The following is a 15,262-nucleotide window of genomic DNA, read 5'->3' as shown; positions in this document are numbered from 1 at the left end:
CTTGCAGTCCCTGCACAGCAGAGCTCAGACTGGAGTAGAAAAAAAATCTAGTCTCCCGCTCTGCCAGACGTGTCTCTGCTGTATATCTCAGCACTGCATGGACATAAATACAAATCCTTTGACACGTAAAACAGGTCTCCTACATGTATTCTATGTGTGTATTTAACGGTTTGGCTGGAGTTCAGCTTTAAGCAGAAGATGATGGAATTTTTGCTCTGGTTTCAGCTTTACCCTTCTATTCAGCACAAAAATGGTGTCTACTTGTTCTGGATTATATGCAAATGTTTGGGCACCCCTGATCATGACATTTTGCTGATTTTATTTTTCCCCAGTAGGAAACAAAAAGTTGTACAACCTCTGCAGGGTTCTCTTACACACACAAGCACGCACGCACGCACGCACACACACACACACACGAAATGGCTAAAGCTGGCCATAGATGGTGCAATTTTCTTTCCTGCAACTCTGGGCCACAGTCAGTGTTGATGGGGAAATCCCTCCCGCGACACTATTGTGCTTTCTGGGCAGGGAGATCCGTCCCTGCCAGGACAACACACAGTGATTACTGCTAGCGGCCAGCGCCACTGACAGTAAGTCGCATGAAAAATCTGACAGGCTGGTTGTACCCAAGTTGATTAATCAATCTATCAATCAGCTTGGGTACAATCAGCGTGCCCAAACACGGTTCGAGATAGGGTTGCACCAATACTAGTATTGGTATCGGTACTGATACTGAACATTTGCAGGAGTTCTTGTACTCCTGCACATGCTCCCGATGCCTAGTCCGATACACTCAGGGAGGATCGGTGCGGCGGGGGGGAAGTTATAAATCACTGATCTCCGTGTGGCTTTCAATAAAGCAGATGACAACTGCTTCTCCTCCTCTCCCCTATGCGGCTTTCAGCTGCTTTATTGAGCCACACAGGGAGATTGACGATTATAACTTCCCCCACCGCCGCACCGATCCTTCCCGAGTGTCCCCTGTATCTTCCTCCGGATCCCCTCTGTGTCCTCCTCTGTGCTCCTTCGCACACCCCCCCCCCCCCCCCCCCCCCACATGCTTCTCCGTGTGCTCCTCCAGTCCCCCCCTGTCCCAGATCTTTCAGGATAAGAGTGGAGGAAGGAGACGGTAAATATGTCATTTACCGGCTCAATCTTTTTCTGAATAAACAGACTCGGTGATCACTGACTCTGTCCATTCATAACCGAGCATCATAAACTGTGTCTCCTCTCTATTCATTTTCAGTGCAGCTGAGACTTCTGAGAAAGGGACTGTCTGAAAGGGGAGATGTCAGGGGTCTGTTTAGACCCCTGACATCTCACCAAAGCCCCTCCCAACAGGGTTGAATATTTAAAAAAAAAAAAAAAAAGAATCATTGTAATAAATAAATAATTTTAAAGTAGAATTGTAAAAAAAAAAAAAAAAAAAAAATAAAAAAACAAAAAAACAAAACAAAACAAAAAAAAAAAACACTGACAGTCCACTCCCCCCTCCCCCCCAAAAAAAGAAAGCATTATAAAAAAAAAAATTATTAAAAAAATAAATATATTTAATTTATTTTTTTAATTGAATTGTAAAAAAAAAAAAAACTGACAGGCCACGCCTCATCAGTGCCGCATATTAGTGCCACTGTCACATGACATTAAAAAAAAGTATCGGTAATGGCGAATACTTGAAAAAAAAAGTATCGGTACTTGTCTTAAAAAAGTGGTATCGGTACAACCCTAGTTCGAATGTCAGCCGGTCCCTGCTGAACCGGTCGAGATTCGAACCGTCTATGGCCGGCTTGAATAGCATCAGACAACGGTGCAGTGCCAAATAAAGCCAGGTATACAGATAAGAGGACAGGCTGGCTCAGAATTGGCCAGGTCACCTCTGATCTGTACCAATATCACACACACACACACGTTCTCTCCAAAGCAAAGCGCAGCACAGATAAAACATGGCTTTGCATTGGCCACTACAATAAGAAATGGATTACTGAAGGTGTACAATATGTTTGATGGGATGTGAAGCCTGGCACCATTTATTGACAGCCCAATACACTTTGGATTTACACTTTAAAAGTGTTGCACATTTCTCTATAATTTACAGCTTCATGAACATGGGCACAATTGCCCGTGCAGCATAAACACTCTTTGCATTTCTGGTGTCTGCGATGTTCTGGAGCTGTGTACAGCCGTCCATAGACATTTATAAGTGAAGGCAGCTATGTACTGCTAATAGCATAAAGTAGGGCAAGCGCATGGATGTAATGTCCCAAACGCACGCGCCCCATGTTTGGCACAGATCTGTGCGCATGCACTACTTTATTTTAGCTGCACAAGGCTGCCTACAGCCACCTTCACCCATTCAGGTCTATAGGTGGCTGTACATATCCCCAGACCATACCGGGCGCCCATAAATACAGAGTGTTCGTGCTGCATGGGCAAATGTGCCCACATACATGTAGCTTAATGTACCTTCTCCTTAGATGTCACACATACATTACACGCAAAATGACCTAAGAACATTTTTGAACTAACGTGGGTTTGCCCAGGAAGGGCAGAAAAATAAATCCTACAGCAAGAAAAGAAAGACTGTACTCAGGTCCTTATTTCTAGCAAACTGGGTAAACTAAATACCGAGAGTCTGCCGGAACATTTGTCACATTTTCAGCCTTATTCAATGAAGAGATCTTTGCAGTAACTCATAGAAACCAATCAGAATTTACTCTGCTGACATCAAACCCGTATAAAGCTCACCACACATTTTACATTCTGAAAACATGTTTACACAATCAACTTTAGGCTGAACTTACATTATACAACATCCTTTAGATCTACCTTCCACTATGTACTACAAGGGCCTTCCTGATTGGATGCAAATGCAATGAATGGTTTAGGTAGGTCCTCATTGTACATAGTTTTGGGGGACTGAAGGCCCCTTCCATAGGGGACGGACTCTGTTCCAATCAGCAGGGGATCCACTCTGCTGATCAGAGAAAAGCAGGCGGATGACAGGTCCGGGTCTGCTCAGTTTTTGCAGAGTGGACATAGACTGAGCTGTTCTGCTCTATGGACTGCTGCTTGTTTATAGAGGACTGCCCTTCGGATCTGATCCGCCTCCACGGAGGAGAATGGACCCCCTTCCGTTGGTAGTCTGCTAAAAACTCTTTCCCTGAAAATAAGACCTAGCATGATTGTCAGTGATGGCTGCAATATAAGCCCTACCCCCCAAATAAGCCCTAGTTAAAGTCCTTGTAGGTCTTGTTTTCAGGGTAGGGCTTATTTTCAGGGAAACAGGGTAGATCAAATCAGAGGTAAGCGGGCGCAAAAGGACATGTACGTTTACACCCGCCGGTATATAAAAAATAAATGGACAATCCGATCAGGTCTGCCTGAAAAACTGACAGGTGGACCTGATCGGAACAGTCGTATGAAAGGGGCCTTAAGCTCACAAACCCACATTACAATCCGATTGGACAATCTCCTTTTAGATCCACCATCTTATGTAATGCCTGCTTGTTTGGATACAAACTGATTGGATAGAATAGTCAGGTGCCTATATTACTATGGCAAATCTAAAGTTGATTGTTTCGTCCAATTGTAATGTGTATGGTGACCCCAAGATTTACCAAAACTAGGTAATATGAAGACCTACCTAAAATTATCTAATCAATCTGCATCTAATCAGGCAGGCCCTTGCACTACATAGTGGTGGGTAAATCTAAAAGGAGGAGATCGTACAACATTGATTGTAATATGTGTGGTGAGCTTTTTAAGGATTCTGATTGGGTGCTATGGGTTACGCCACTGTTACGGCTAAGGCAATGTAAATAAAAAACACATTACATTCAGAAAATTAGGAGCTACGCATTGAACTTCGATGAAATCAGCTAATGTTTCTATCTGTTCCTGGCAGAGGTTGTCCTTCCTCTTAGGGCCTATTCACATCAGCAGCATACTCTATATAATGTGGTGTCATTTGTGAAGGGGCGGGGCAAGGCAAACGCATCACACTTTTTACCTTCATTTTTTTTTTTTAATGCGATTTAAATACCACATTTATCTTAATGCACCATGTTGTGTTGCACTATGGTGTAGTGCATTGCAATACGCTGCTTCGCGTAAAATGCCACATGTCCTACTTTTTTTTTGCGCACACCACTATAAAATGAAATAAAAGGGCAGAAGGCAAACTGCCTTGTCTATGCATTGGGATTCAGTTGGATAAATTCGCCCAATGTATACCATGTGAATGGGCCCCAAGGAAACCAACAATACATGCACTTTGATCAGGGCTGTTAAAACATTTGCATCGGTCTGTAAAAAAAAAAAAAAGACTTTGCGCACAGCTTGATGTGTTGAAAGGGAAATATGATGGGCTATAATCTCTAATTCTATAGTACAGTGTGCTTTGTTTATTATTCAGTTGCTGGCCTACCTGGTAAACAAATTCTACAATAGTCTTGCCTCCATTTCATATATGTGCCTAAATCAGCATTACAAATAACAGGGGGGGAGTGTAATCTCAGCAACACATTGCAGTGCAGAGCCTGCCAGTGTGCAAAAGCTGCTCACTGCTGCCCTCTACTGGGAGCAGAGCACTGCATTAATAAATGTTACGTCTGCTGTGTGCAGAACAATGCATTGCAAGCTCCTGTTTCTATCTCATCACATCAAATTGGGGTCTGTATGAGCTGAGTGTTTATCAAAACCACCATACAAATCTGCATGCTCCTGCTCAAGGAGGAAGAGGGATGCTAAGGGTGGAGTTTGTTCCTTATTGCAATAGGTGCTACTTATACAGACAAAGGGGAGGGTGATACAAAGATGGCATACCATCCAAAACCAGGGTGCAGTCTTTGTGCAATTGTGTAGATTTTGGGGCGCCTTATTGCCTCGGCCCATACAAGGAGAGGAAAGTGGGGGAGGGGGGGCTGCATAACAGGTATACCCCCTTCTGAATATCTTCCACTTTGAGTCTCTTCCCCACAAAAGACATGAAAAAAAAAAAAAAAAAAGCTCCTTTGTTTTTAAGAATATTTAGTTGAAAAGTCCCAGCACGCTCTCCGTGGCGCTCTCCTCGCAGAAGTACGCCACTGCCAGGATACGCAGCCTAGACCGAACGTGCTCTTGTGCCTTCCTCCCTTCGTCTCCCAATTCAGTCTCTCAGCAAGTCTACGTCTGCCAATGCCCTCCGTTTCCCATAGTTGGCACGGGAGGCTCCATCACTCAGAGCCGCGTCTGTGCCTCTGGCACATAGATCTCGATGCTGTCCGCGCTCTCGGTTGCCGAGTTCTGGCGCACCGAGGCTGCTCGTTTGGCTGCCATCAGCCTTTTGCGAGCTTCTTGCCGTTGTTTGTCACTGTTGGAGGCGCCTGGGGTCTTGTCGCGACTCAGCGGGGGCTTGGGCCGGGCTGGCTTCTTTGGCACAGGGGGAGGGGGCCTCTTTACTTCCTGTCCAACAGAGAAATGAGAGACTTGTAAAAAAAAAATTATAATACAAAGAAAACACACTAGAAGACACACATTCAAATCTACAGTCAGTCTTAATTTCCAAAAAATTTCAAACTGCTTTTCCTTGCAGCCATGGCAATAGTACTAAATGCTTAACCCCTTCCTGTCCAGCCCCGGCATCCTTTTACTAGGGGCTGTATACAGGGGAAGAGGGACTGGAGATCATGTGACCATTGTGGTTGGATGTCACATGATAACGAGCCGGTCCTGTTGGCTACAAATTGTTTTGTGCCTTTGACAGCTCTGTCGCTGTGCTGGAAGCTCTCGGCACAGAAATATCGGCTGCGCATATCTGCGGCGTTTGGGTGTTAAAGCCCACCCTTGTGTTGCTGCTGCCCATATGTGTTATGCAGGCGGCAACTGGTTAAGATGAACTTAAAAAGGTATACCTCATAAGGAATTTCAACTTTAGTACAAGTGGTTAAAAGGAGAAGTTCGGGAAGTGAAAAAAAAAAAAATCTATATTTACATATATGGCTGTAGCATCGGTCTGATCCTGAAGCTATCCCGAGCCGCCTCTAAGTCCAAGAACTGAGCAATCACAGGACTGCTGATCGCTGAGTTCTTGGGTCCGCTCTGAGCAGAGACCTCCAGTTCCGTGTTCTGCCTCTCCAGCACTCACTGAATGCCGGGCAAGAGAGGGGGTGGAAATGGCTAGCTCAGGCTCTCAGTGGCACACAGAGGCTGAGCCTCCTGCCGGTCAGGAATCTGGGCTGGGGGGGGGATCTTGACATTATTGTTGGGATCCCCTCAGCATCTGGAGCAACTCTGACATCAGCAGACAGTGGGTCACAATATTGTAAAAGTAAGTGCACTCCTATGAACCACATGAGAAGTACAACCAAACAAGCTTTGGCCATACTTCTCTTTTAAAATAGGCCAGGACAGTGCAGCTTTCTGCTGCCTATTTACCAAAATGCCATTTTCATGTACAGAGGGAAAACATGCAAAAGCTGCAAATGCTGAAAACAAAGACCAAATCGCCTATCTCTGGCTTTAATCCTTTTTGAGCTACAGACCCAAAACAAGCTTGAAAGTTAAAAAGCCAGAAAAAAAAAAAAAAAAAAGTAAAAAACTTCTGCTATGCAATGCTTGCTCCTGGTCAGTAACTCAAAAGAACTGAAGCTACTGGATCAGCATGATAGCCAGGCAACTATCATTTTCAGATAGAAAGATCAGGAATAGCTACATATATTTTTTAATAGACACATTTTTAATTTTAGGGCAACTTGCCATGAAAGTAATACCTAAGCTACCACTGCTGTCCTAAAAATACTAGCTGCCTGGCTCTTCTGCTGACTGTAAACCGGGTAACTAAAATCAGTTCTATATACCGATTTTGCATCAGAGGCTCAGAAAGTATTGAAGCCAGAAGATAAGCATGACAGCCAGGTAACATGTAGAAAACCTCAGCCCTCAACCCTGGAGACATAGATCTCATTCTAATAGACATTGATGAACGTACACTGCTAGAAGCACATTTAATCTTAATATCAGGGCACCATCATCCTTCTTCAAACATTAAGCTAGTAATATTTGGTGGAGGTCTTCATTGAGGCCATGGGTGCTCATCAACCTGTGGCCCAACAACTGTTGCGGAACTACAAATCCTATTATGCCTCTGCCTTAGGAGTCATGCTTGTAACGGTCAGCGGCTTGCAATGCATCATGGGACTTGTAGTTCTGCAACACCTGGAGGGCCACAGGTTGAGCACCTATGATTTAGGCTCTATCCACGCTTGTGCAACTTAGTTTGGATATCAAAGTCGCATGACAAGTCATTCCCCTTATTTTCCAATGATAACCATTCATACAGTTGTGCTCATATGTTTACACACCCTGGCAGAATTTATGATTTCTTCGCCATTTTTCAGAAAATATCAATAACACAAAAACATCTTTCCCTCATGGTTAGTGTTTGGCTGAAGCCATTTATTATTAATCAACTGGGTTTACTCTTTTTAAATCATAATGACAACAGAAACTACCCATGATCCTGATCAAATGTTTACATACCCCAGTTCTTAATACCGTGTATTGCCCCCTTTAACATCAATAATAGCTTGAAGTCTTTTGTGGGATTTGTGGATGAGGCTTTTTATCTTCTCAGTTCGTAAAACCATTCCTCTTGGCAAAAAGCCTGCAGTTCCTGTAAATTCTCGGGCTGTTTTGCATAAACTGCATGTTTTGAGATCTCCCCAGAGTGGCTCAATGATATTGAGGTCAGGAGACTGAGATATCCACTCCAGAACCTTCACTTTATTCTGCTCTAGCCAATGACAGGTTGACTTGGCCTTGTGTTTTGGATCACTGGCATGTTGGAATGTCCAAGTACTTCTCATACGCAGCTTCCTGGCTGATGAATGCAAATGTTCCTCCAGTATTTTTGGTAACATCCTGCATTCACCTTGCCAACAGTTTTGACCAAATTTCCTATGCCTTTGTAGCTCACACATCCCCTAAACATCAGTGATCCACCTTCGTGTTTCACAGTAGGAATGGTGTACCTTTCATCATAGGCCTTGTTGACTCCTCTCCAAATGTAGCATTTATGGTTGTGGCCAAAAAGCTCAATTTTGGTCTCATCACTCCAAATGACTTTGTGCCAGAAGGTTTGAGGCTTGTCTCTGTGCTGTTTGGCATATTGTAAGTGGGATACTTTGGTGGCATTTGCGTAGTAATGGCTTTCTTCTGGCGACTCGACCATGCAGCCCATCTTTCTGCAAGTGCCTCCTTATTGTGCATCTTGAAACAGCCCCACCATGTTTTCAGCAAATCCTGCATTTCACCTGAAGTTATTTGTGGGGTTTTCTTTGCATCCAAACAATTTTCCTGGCAGTTTTGGCTGAAATTTTAGTTAGTCTACCTGGCCGTGGTTTGGTTTCATCAGAACCAACAGAACCCCTAATTTTTCACTTCTTGATTAGAGTTTGAACACTACTGTTTTTCCTTGGATATCTTTTTATATCCCTTTCCTGTTTTATACAGCCAACTACCTTTTCCCACAGATCCTTTGACAATTATTTTGCTTTCCCCATGACTCAGAATCCAGAAACGTCAGTGCAGCACTGGATGAAAGATGCAAGGGTCTGTCAGGAGTCCAGAAACGCATTGACCTTTTATACACACACACATGCACACACTAAATTACAAGCAAACAGATCACAGGTGAGGATGGTTACCTTTAATATCCATTCAAACCCATTTGTGTCAACTTGTGTGCATGTTATCAGGCCAAAATTACCAGGGTATGTAAACTTTTGATCATATTTTGTGTTGTGTTTCAGCCAAACACTAACCATGAGTGAAAGAAATGTTTTTGTGTTATCATTCATATTCTCTGAAAAATGGCCAAGAAATCATAAATTCTGCCAGGGTATGTAAACTTATGAGCACAACAGTATATGTGCGACTTAAAGTTGCAGCAACTTCAAAGTAGTTCATGTACTACTTTGGGCGAACTTTTATGCAACTTGAGGGCCATAGAATTCAATGTTAACCCTCAAAAGTTGCATGAAAGTTGTACCGGAATGTTATACAATGCAACAGTTGTGCAACGGTTATCTATTATCACTGCTCAAAGCCAGGGTTGTATCCAAATCACACCCATCCAAAGTTGCACTCCAATGTCACAACTTTGGAGTCGCCCAATGTGAACGGAGCCTAAGCCTCTTTATGATTACAATTCCTAACAACTGCTTTGTATATAAAACACAACAATAGATGAGTGCACACTAGGACTTACATTTCTATCAGGAGTTTCGCTCAATGCCCAGCCGTTGGCCTTGAGCTGGAAGAGTTCATCAAATTTCATGCTAATGTCTTCTATAGAAAGTTGCAGAAGGTCCCAGAATCCGGCCAGGTCCTGCGCTGAGGGGCGAGGGTTGGAGTTCGGGTTCTACAAGGAAGAAAAAAGGAAAAACCGTGAACATTGCGGTCTGTGAGAAGCGGATTTATGGAATAGGGAACAGTTACCCACAGACCCCAGGGGAAGAGCAGTTTTCCAATGCATTGAGAAAGTTTAACATTAAGCAATTTAACCCTTTCATGACTAAGCCTATTTTTGAAATTTGGTGTTTACAAGTTAAAATCCGTATTTTTTGCTAGAAAATTACTTAGAACCCCCAAACATTATATATATTTTTTTAGAAGAGAGTCTAAAGAATAAAATGGCGATTGTTGCAATATTTTTTATCACACGGTATTTGTGCAGCGGTGTTTTAAACGCAAATTTTTGGAAAAGTGACACTTTCATGAATTTTAAAAAATCCAAACAGTAAAGTTACCCCAATTTTTTTGTATAATGTGAAAGATGATGTTACGCCGAGTAAATAGATACCAAACATGTCACCCTTTATAATTGCACGCACTCGTGGAATGGCGACGAACTACGGTACCTATGAATTTCCATAGGCGACGCTTTAAAAAATTTTTACGGTTACCAGGTTTGAGCTACAGAGGAGGTCTAGGGCTAGAATTATTGCTCTCGCTCTGACGATCGCGGCAATACCTCACATGTGTGGTTTGAACACCGTTTACATATGCGGGCGCGACTTCCGTATGCGTTTTCTTCACTGCGCGAGCTCGCGGGGACGGGGGCGCTTTAAAAATTTTTTTTTTTTTTTTATTTATTTTATTTATTTTTGTACTTTTATAAATTGTGTTTAAAAATTTTTTTTTTTTTTTACTTTTATTGCTGTCACAAGCAATGTAAACATCCCTTGTGACAGTAATATGTGGTGACAGGTACTCTTTATGGAGGGATGGGGGGTCTAAAAGACCCCCCATCCCTCCTTTACACTTCAAAGTATTCAGATCGCCGAAAACGGCGATTCTGAATACTGTGTACTTTTTTAAATTCGGCGCCATTGGCAGCCGAGTAAACGGGAAGTGACGTCATGACGTCGCTTCCGCGTTTACAATTAGAAGGCTGGAACGAAGCCGCTCACAGCTTCGTTCCAGCCCGCCCCCAGCCGCCGGAGATTCCCGAATGGACACCGGGCCTCCCGAACGCACGGGAGGCCCGGTAACAGCGGCGGGAGGCGGCGGGAGGGGGGGGATGTCCCCTCCCGCTCCTCCGGTATAACAGCCGAGCGGCTTTTAGCCGCATCGGTTGTTATATTCGGGTAGCCGATCGCCCGCTGAAAACAACGGTACCGGGATGATGCCTGCAGCTGTGGGCATCATCCCGGTATAACCCCGGAAAGCCGAGGACGCATATGTGCGTTCGGTCGGCGGGAAGGGGTTAAACCAAAACTTTCAGAACAGCTACCAAAGGGTGCCCGCACCCCTCCTGTTATAGGTGTCCTGAAGGGCCCGCATGTGAAAGTGTAAGAGCCAAATTTCTTTGTCAGAGCAAATGAATGAACCCCACAATGTGATAAAGTGACAAGTCGTTGAGTCTCTAGTACAGCTTTGTGTAATGTGGGAGTGTGTGTGTGCTGACTTTCAGTAAGTCAATATTACAAAAGCAATTAACGTGGTTCTAAAAGGTACAAGGTTTTGTTTTTTACCTTAATGCATTCTGAACATTAAGGTTAAAAAAAACCTTCTGCATGCAGCGCCCTCCCAACCCCCCTAAACATACTAACCTGAGCCCGATCTCGATCCAGCAATGTGCACAGGAGCAGCGTCTGCATCTCTCCTCACTGGACAGAGATGCAGGAGCCATTGGCTCCTACTGCTGTCAAATCACAGCCAGTAAGAAGAGAGCGGGGGCATGGCTGAGCGGCACTCTGTGTGTCAATAGACACACAGAGCTGACTCGGGAGTGTGCAAGCATGAGTGCTCCCAGAGCAAGCTGTTTGCTCTGGAGGCACTCAGAAGGAGGGAGTAGCCAGGAGCAACGGCGAGGAACCAGGGAAGCTCTGTGCAAAACCATTACACAGAGCAGGTAAGCATTACATGTTTGGTATTTTAAATAAAATGTATGCCTTTAGAATCACTTTAATTGCTTCTAACCCCCCCCAGGCAACAAACATGTAGCACTTTGTCCCGTATTTCTAGGTGCTGTTGATTCTGAGATAGCATGGTCATCTCCTGTGAACTACCAAACACCTCTCCCCTATGTAACAGTGATGAGGTGAGGGGTTTGTAGTCCAAATAAGTGGAACAGCCTACGGCAGAGGTAGGCAACCTTGGCCCTCTAGTTGTTTTGAAACTACAAGTCCGGTGAGACATTGCAAGACCCCGACAATCACAGGCATGACTTCTAGAGGCAGAGGTATGATGGGATTTGTAGTTTGACCACAGCTGGAGGGCAGAGGTTGCCTACCCCTGGCCTACAGCATGGGTGCTCAACCTGTGACCCTCTAGCTGTTGCGGAACTACAAGTCCCATCATACCTCTGCCTTTGGAAGTCATGCCTGTAACGGTTAGCCTTGCAATGCCTCATGGGATTTGTAGTTCCGCAACAGCTGGAGGGCCACAGATTGAGCACCCATGGCCTACGGCAGGGATCATCAAAAAACGGCCCTCCAGCTGTTGCAAAACTACACGTTCCACGAGGCATTGTAAAGCTAACATTTATCGACATGACTAGGGATGATGGGAGTTGTAGTTCCTGAACAACTGACAGGCCATAGTTTGGAGACCCGTGGCCTACAGTGACAATGTTGCTCCTCCATAGACACTAGGGATCGACCGATTATTGCAGGCTATCAGCATTTTCTGAAAAATCTGTATAGGTCGCAAACTAGACTGATATTGCTTCAAGAGGTTTTACCGGGGTGATGCCTTCAGCTGCAGGCATCACCCCAGTACCGTTCTTTAGAGAGGACAGTCGGCTTTATTGTAATAACAACTGATGCGGCTCAGCAGCCGCTCGGCTGTTATTACAAACAATGGGAGGGGACATCCCTCCTCCCGCCGCCTTCCGCTGCTCGCCCGGGCTCTCCCGTCCCACCGGGAGGCACAAACAACCAGCCAGCACATCCCCCGGCTGGCCGAAGACCCGAACAAAGCCGATGCTTCATTCGGGTCTCGGATCTAGTAACCCTGAACATTCTTTTCTCATTTACCTGAATCAGGGATGGAGGTACATTTATTGTGCCTCATTTAAAGTCCCAAACTCCCCCCTTTCATTAACTCTGAAGCGATGTCATGACATCACATCCCGGATTACTGGCATCTTAAAAGGAGCCAGTTTTAAAAAATAAAAAACTCAACTCGCTGATCTTGACGTTTTGAATACTTTCAAGTGCAGAGGAGGGGTTTGGGGTCTTATAGACCCCCGATCTCTCCATAAAGAGTACCTGTAACATGCCTATTACTGTCACAGGGGATATTTACATTACTTGTGACAGCAATAACAGTGATAAAAAAACAAAAGGGTGTAATTTTTTTTTTAAATGTACAGAATATCAGCAGACAATATCGGCTTTCGGCCCGAGAGGTTGCCGAAATAACGGTATTGTATCAGCACCGAAAACCGATATCGGTCCATCCCTAATAGAAACAGCAAGATGAGTGAGCGCTGTCATCCTCGGACAGGAGGGCGCTACTTGGCAGGATTATCAGGTGAAAATAAAGAGTAGAAAAGTCTGAGTAAAGAAAACTAACCCAGCCACCACTTCTAATGCCGAGTACACACGGGCGGACTTTTCGACCGGACGGGACGAATGTATGGGCCTCATCGGACCTGCATAGGACTTTTTCGGTCAAAAATCAGACCGACTTTAGATTTGGAACATGTTTCAAATCTTTCCGACGGACTCGAGTCCAGTCGAAAAGTCAGCTCGTCTGTATGCTAGTCCGACGGACGAAAACCGACGCTAGGGGAGCTATTGGCTACCGGCTATCAACTTCCTTATTTTAGTCCGGTCGTACGTCATCACGTACGAATCCCTCGGACTTTGGTGTGATCGTGTGTAGGCAAGTCCGTTCGTTCAAAAGTCCGTTGAAGTCCGTCGGAAAGACTGTCGGACCTTTGATGCTGAAAAGTCCGTCCGTGTGTACACGGCATAAAGGCTGTTAAGCTGCAATATTTGAGATGTTGGGGTTAGGTACGCATAAAGTAAAGGCTCCACTTGCTTGCTATTACCCAAACACTTTCTGACCTTTGTTTTTTCTACATCTGATTTTATTTGGTGCTTTCCTTTCCAGTATCAAGACATAAATCCCAAAATAACATCTTAGGCATGTTCCAACAAGTACATCCCCACAAGCCAAGTGACATCAGCTGCACACTCCTTTAGCCAGCGTCTCATGAGGATGAATGTGCCGTGGGTTTTAAATGTCCTCAAAATGTCCTGCCGGTTCCATATCCCCCCCCCCGTGTATCACCTCCTCCTCCTCCTCCTGCCACTCTGAAGCTAAAGACATCTTCATGCAGAAGGTCTACAGTACAGCTACAGTATATATCACCTTTATTATCTGCCTCCAGGGATTTCCTATCATTCCTCCCAGGACACACATAAGATTAATGGGGTGGGGAACTACATGGCAAATGAAGTTTAATGTAGAAAAATAATGCATTCGGGTGGCAAAAATCTGAATGCAATCTATACACTGGGGGGAGAACCTCTGGGGGAATCTAGGATGGAAAAGGACCTGGTGGTCCTAGTAGATGATAGGCTCAGCAATGGCATGCAATGCCAAGCTGCTGCTAACAAAGCAAACAGAATATTGGCATTAAAAAGGGGATTAATTCCAGAGATAAAAACGATAATTCTCCCGCTCTACAAGACTCTGGTCCAGCCGCACCTGGAGTATGCTGTCCAGTTGCTGGGCACCAGTCCTCAGGAAGGATGTACTGGAAATGGAGCGAGTACAAAGAAGGGCAACAAAGCTAATAAAGGGTCTGGAGGATCTTAGTTCTGAGGAAACGTTGCGAGCACTGAACTTATTCTCTCTGGAGAAGAGATGCTTGAGAGGGGATATGATTTCAATTTACAAATACCGTACTGAGGACCCCACAATAGGGATAAAACTTTTTCACGAAAGGGAGTTTAATAAGACACGTGGCCACTTATTTAAATTAGAATCAAAGAGGTTTAACCTTAAACTACATAGAGGGTTCTTTACTGTAATGCCCCGTACACACGGTCGGACATTGATCGGACATTCCGACAACAAAATCCTAGGATTTTTTCCGACGGATGTTGGCTGAAACTTGTCTTGCATACACACGGTCACACAAAGTTGTCGGAAAATCTGATCATTCTGAACGCGGTGATGTAAAACACGTACGTCGGGACTATAAACGGGGCAGTAGCCAATAGCTTTCATCTCTTTATTTATTCTGAGCATGCATGGCACTTTGTGCGTCAGATTTGTGTACACACGATCGGAAATTCCGACAACGGATTTTGTTGTCGTAAAATTTTATAGCCTGCTCTCCAACTTTGTGTGTCGGAAAATCCGATGGAAAAAGTCCGATGGAGCCCACACACAGTCGGAATTTCCGACAACACGCTGCGATCGCACATTTTCCGTTGGATAATCCGACCGTGTGTACGGGGCATAAGATCGGCAAGGATGTGGAATTCCCTTCCACAGGCGGTGGTCTCAGCGGGGAGCATCGATAGTTTTAAAAAACTATTAGATAAGCAACTGAACGACCACAACATACAGGGATATACAATGTAATACTGACATATAATCACACACATAGGTTGGACTTGATGGACTTGTGTCTTTTCTCAACCTCACCTACTATGTAACTATGTAAGACTTTCAGTATAAGCCAGGATGAGCGATACAAAGGACTTGTTCTCTGGAGTAGAATATCCTGCATAATACGTTATAAATACATTTAAAC

General features: G+C 44.5%; 1 protein-coding gene across 2 annotated transcripts in view; it reads right to left on the bottom strand.

Annotated features, from left to right (window-relative positions):
• Window positions 1-2,693: 2,693 nt before the first annotated feature.
• DLGAP4 (DLG associated protein 4) overlaps window positions 2,694-15,262 on the bottom strand; it is a 309,694-nt gene continuing 297,125 nt past the window's right edge. For both annotated transcript variants that reach the window (XM_073606515.1, XM_073606516.1), the window contains exons 11-12: window positions 9,248-9,400; window positions 2,694-5,442 (exon numbers count right to left, since the gene is read on the bottom strand). In XM_073606515.1, the coding sequence (XP_073462616.1) occupies window positions 5,218-5,442; window positions 9,248-9,400 (378 nt within the window). In that variant the 3' untranslated portion in view covers window positions 2,694-5,217. The remainder of the gene's footprint in view (window positions 5,443-9,247; window positions 9,401-15,262) is intronic.

The sequence above is a fragment of the Aquarana catesbeiana genome, linkage group LG12 (genome assembly GCF_042186555.1).
Source record: "Aquarana catesbeiana isolate 2022-GZ linkage group LG12, ASM4218655v1, whole genome shotgun sequence".
Taxonomy (NCBI): domain Eukaryota; kingdom Metazoa; phylum Chordata; class Amphibia; order Anura; family Ranidae; genus Aquarana; species Aquarana catesbeiana.
Note: the sequence above shows the minus strand (reverse complement) of the source record. Positions and strands in the feature narration are given on the sequence as shown.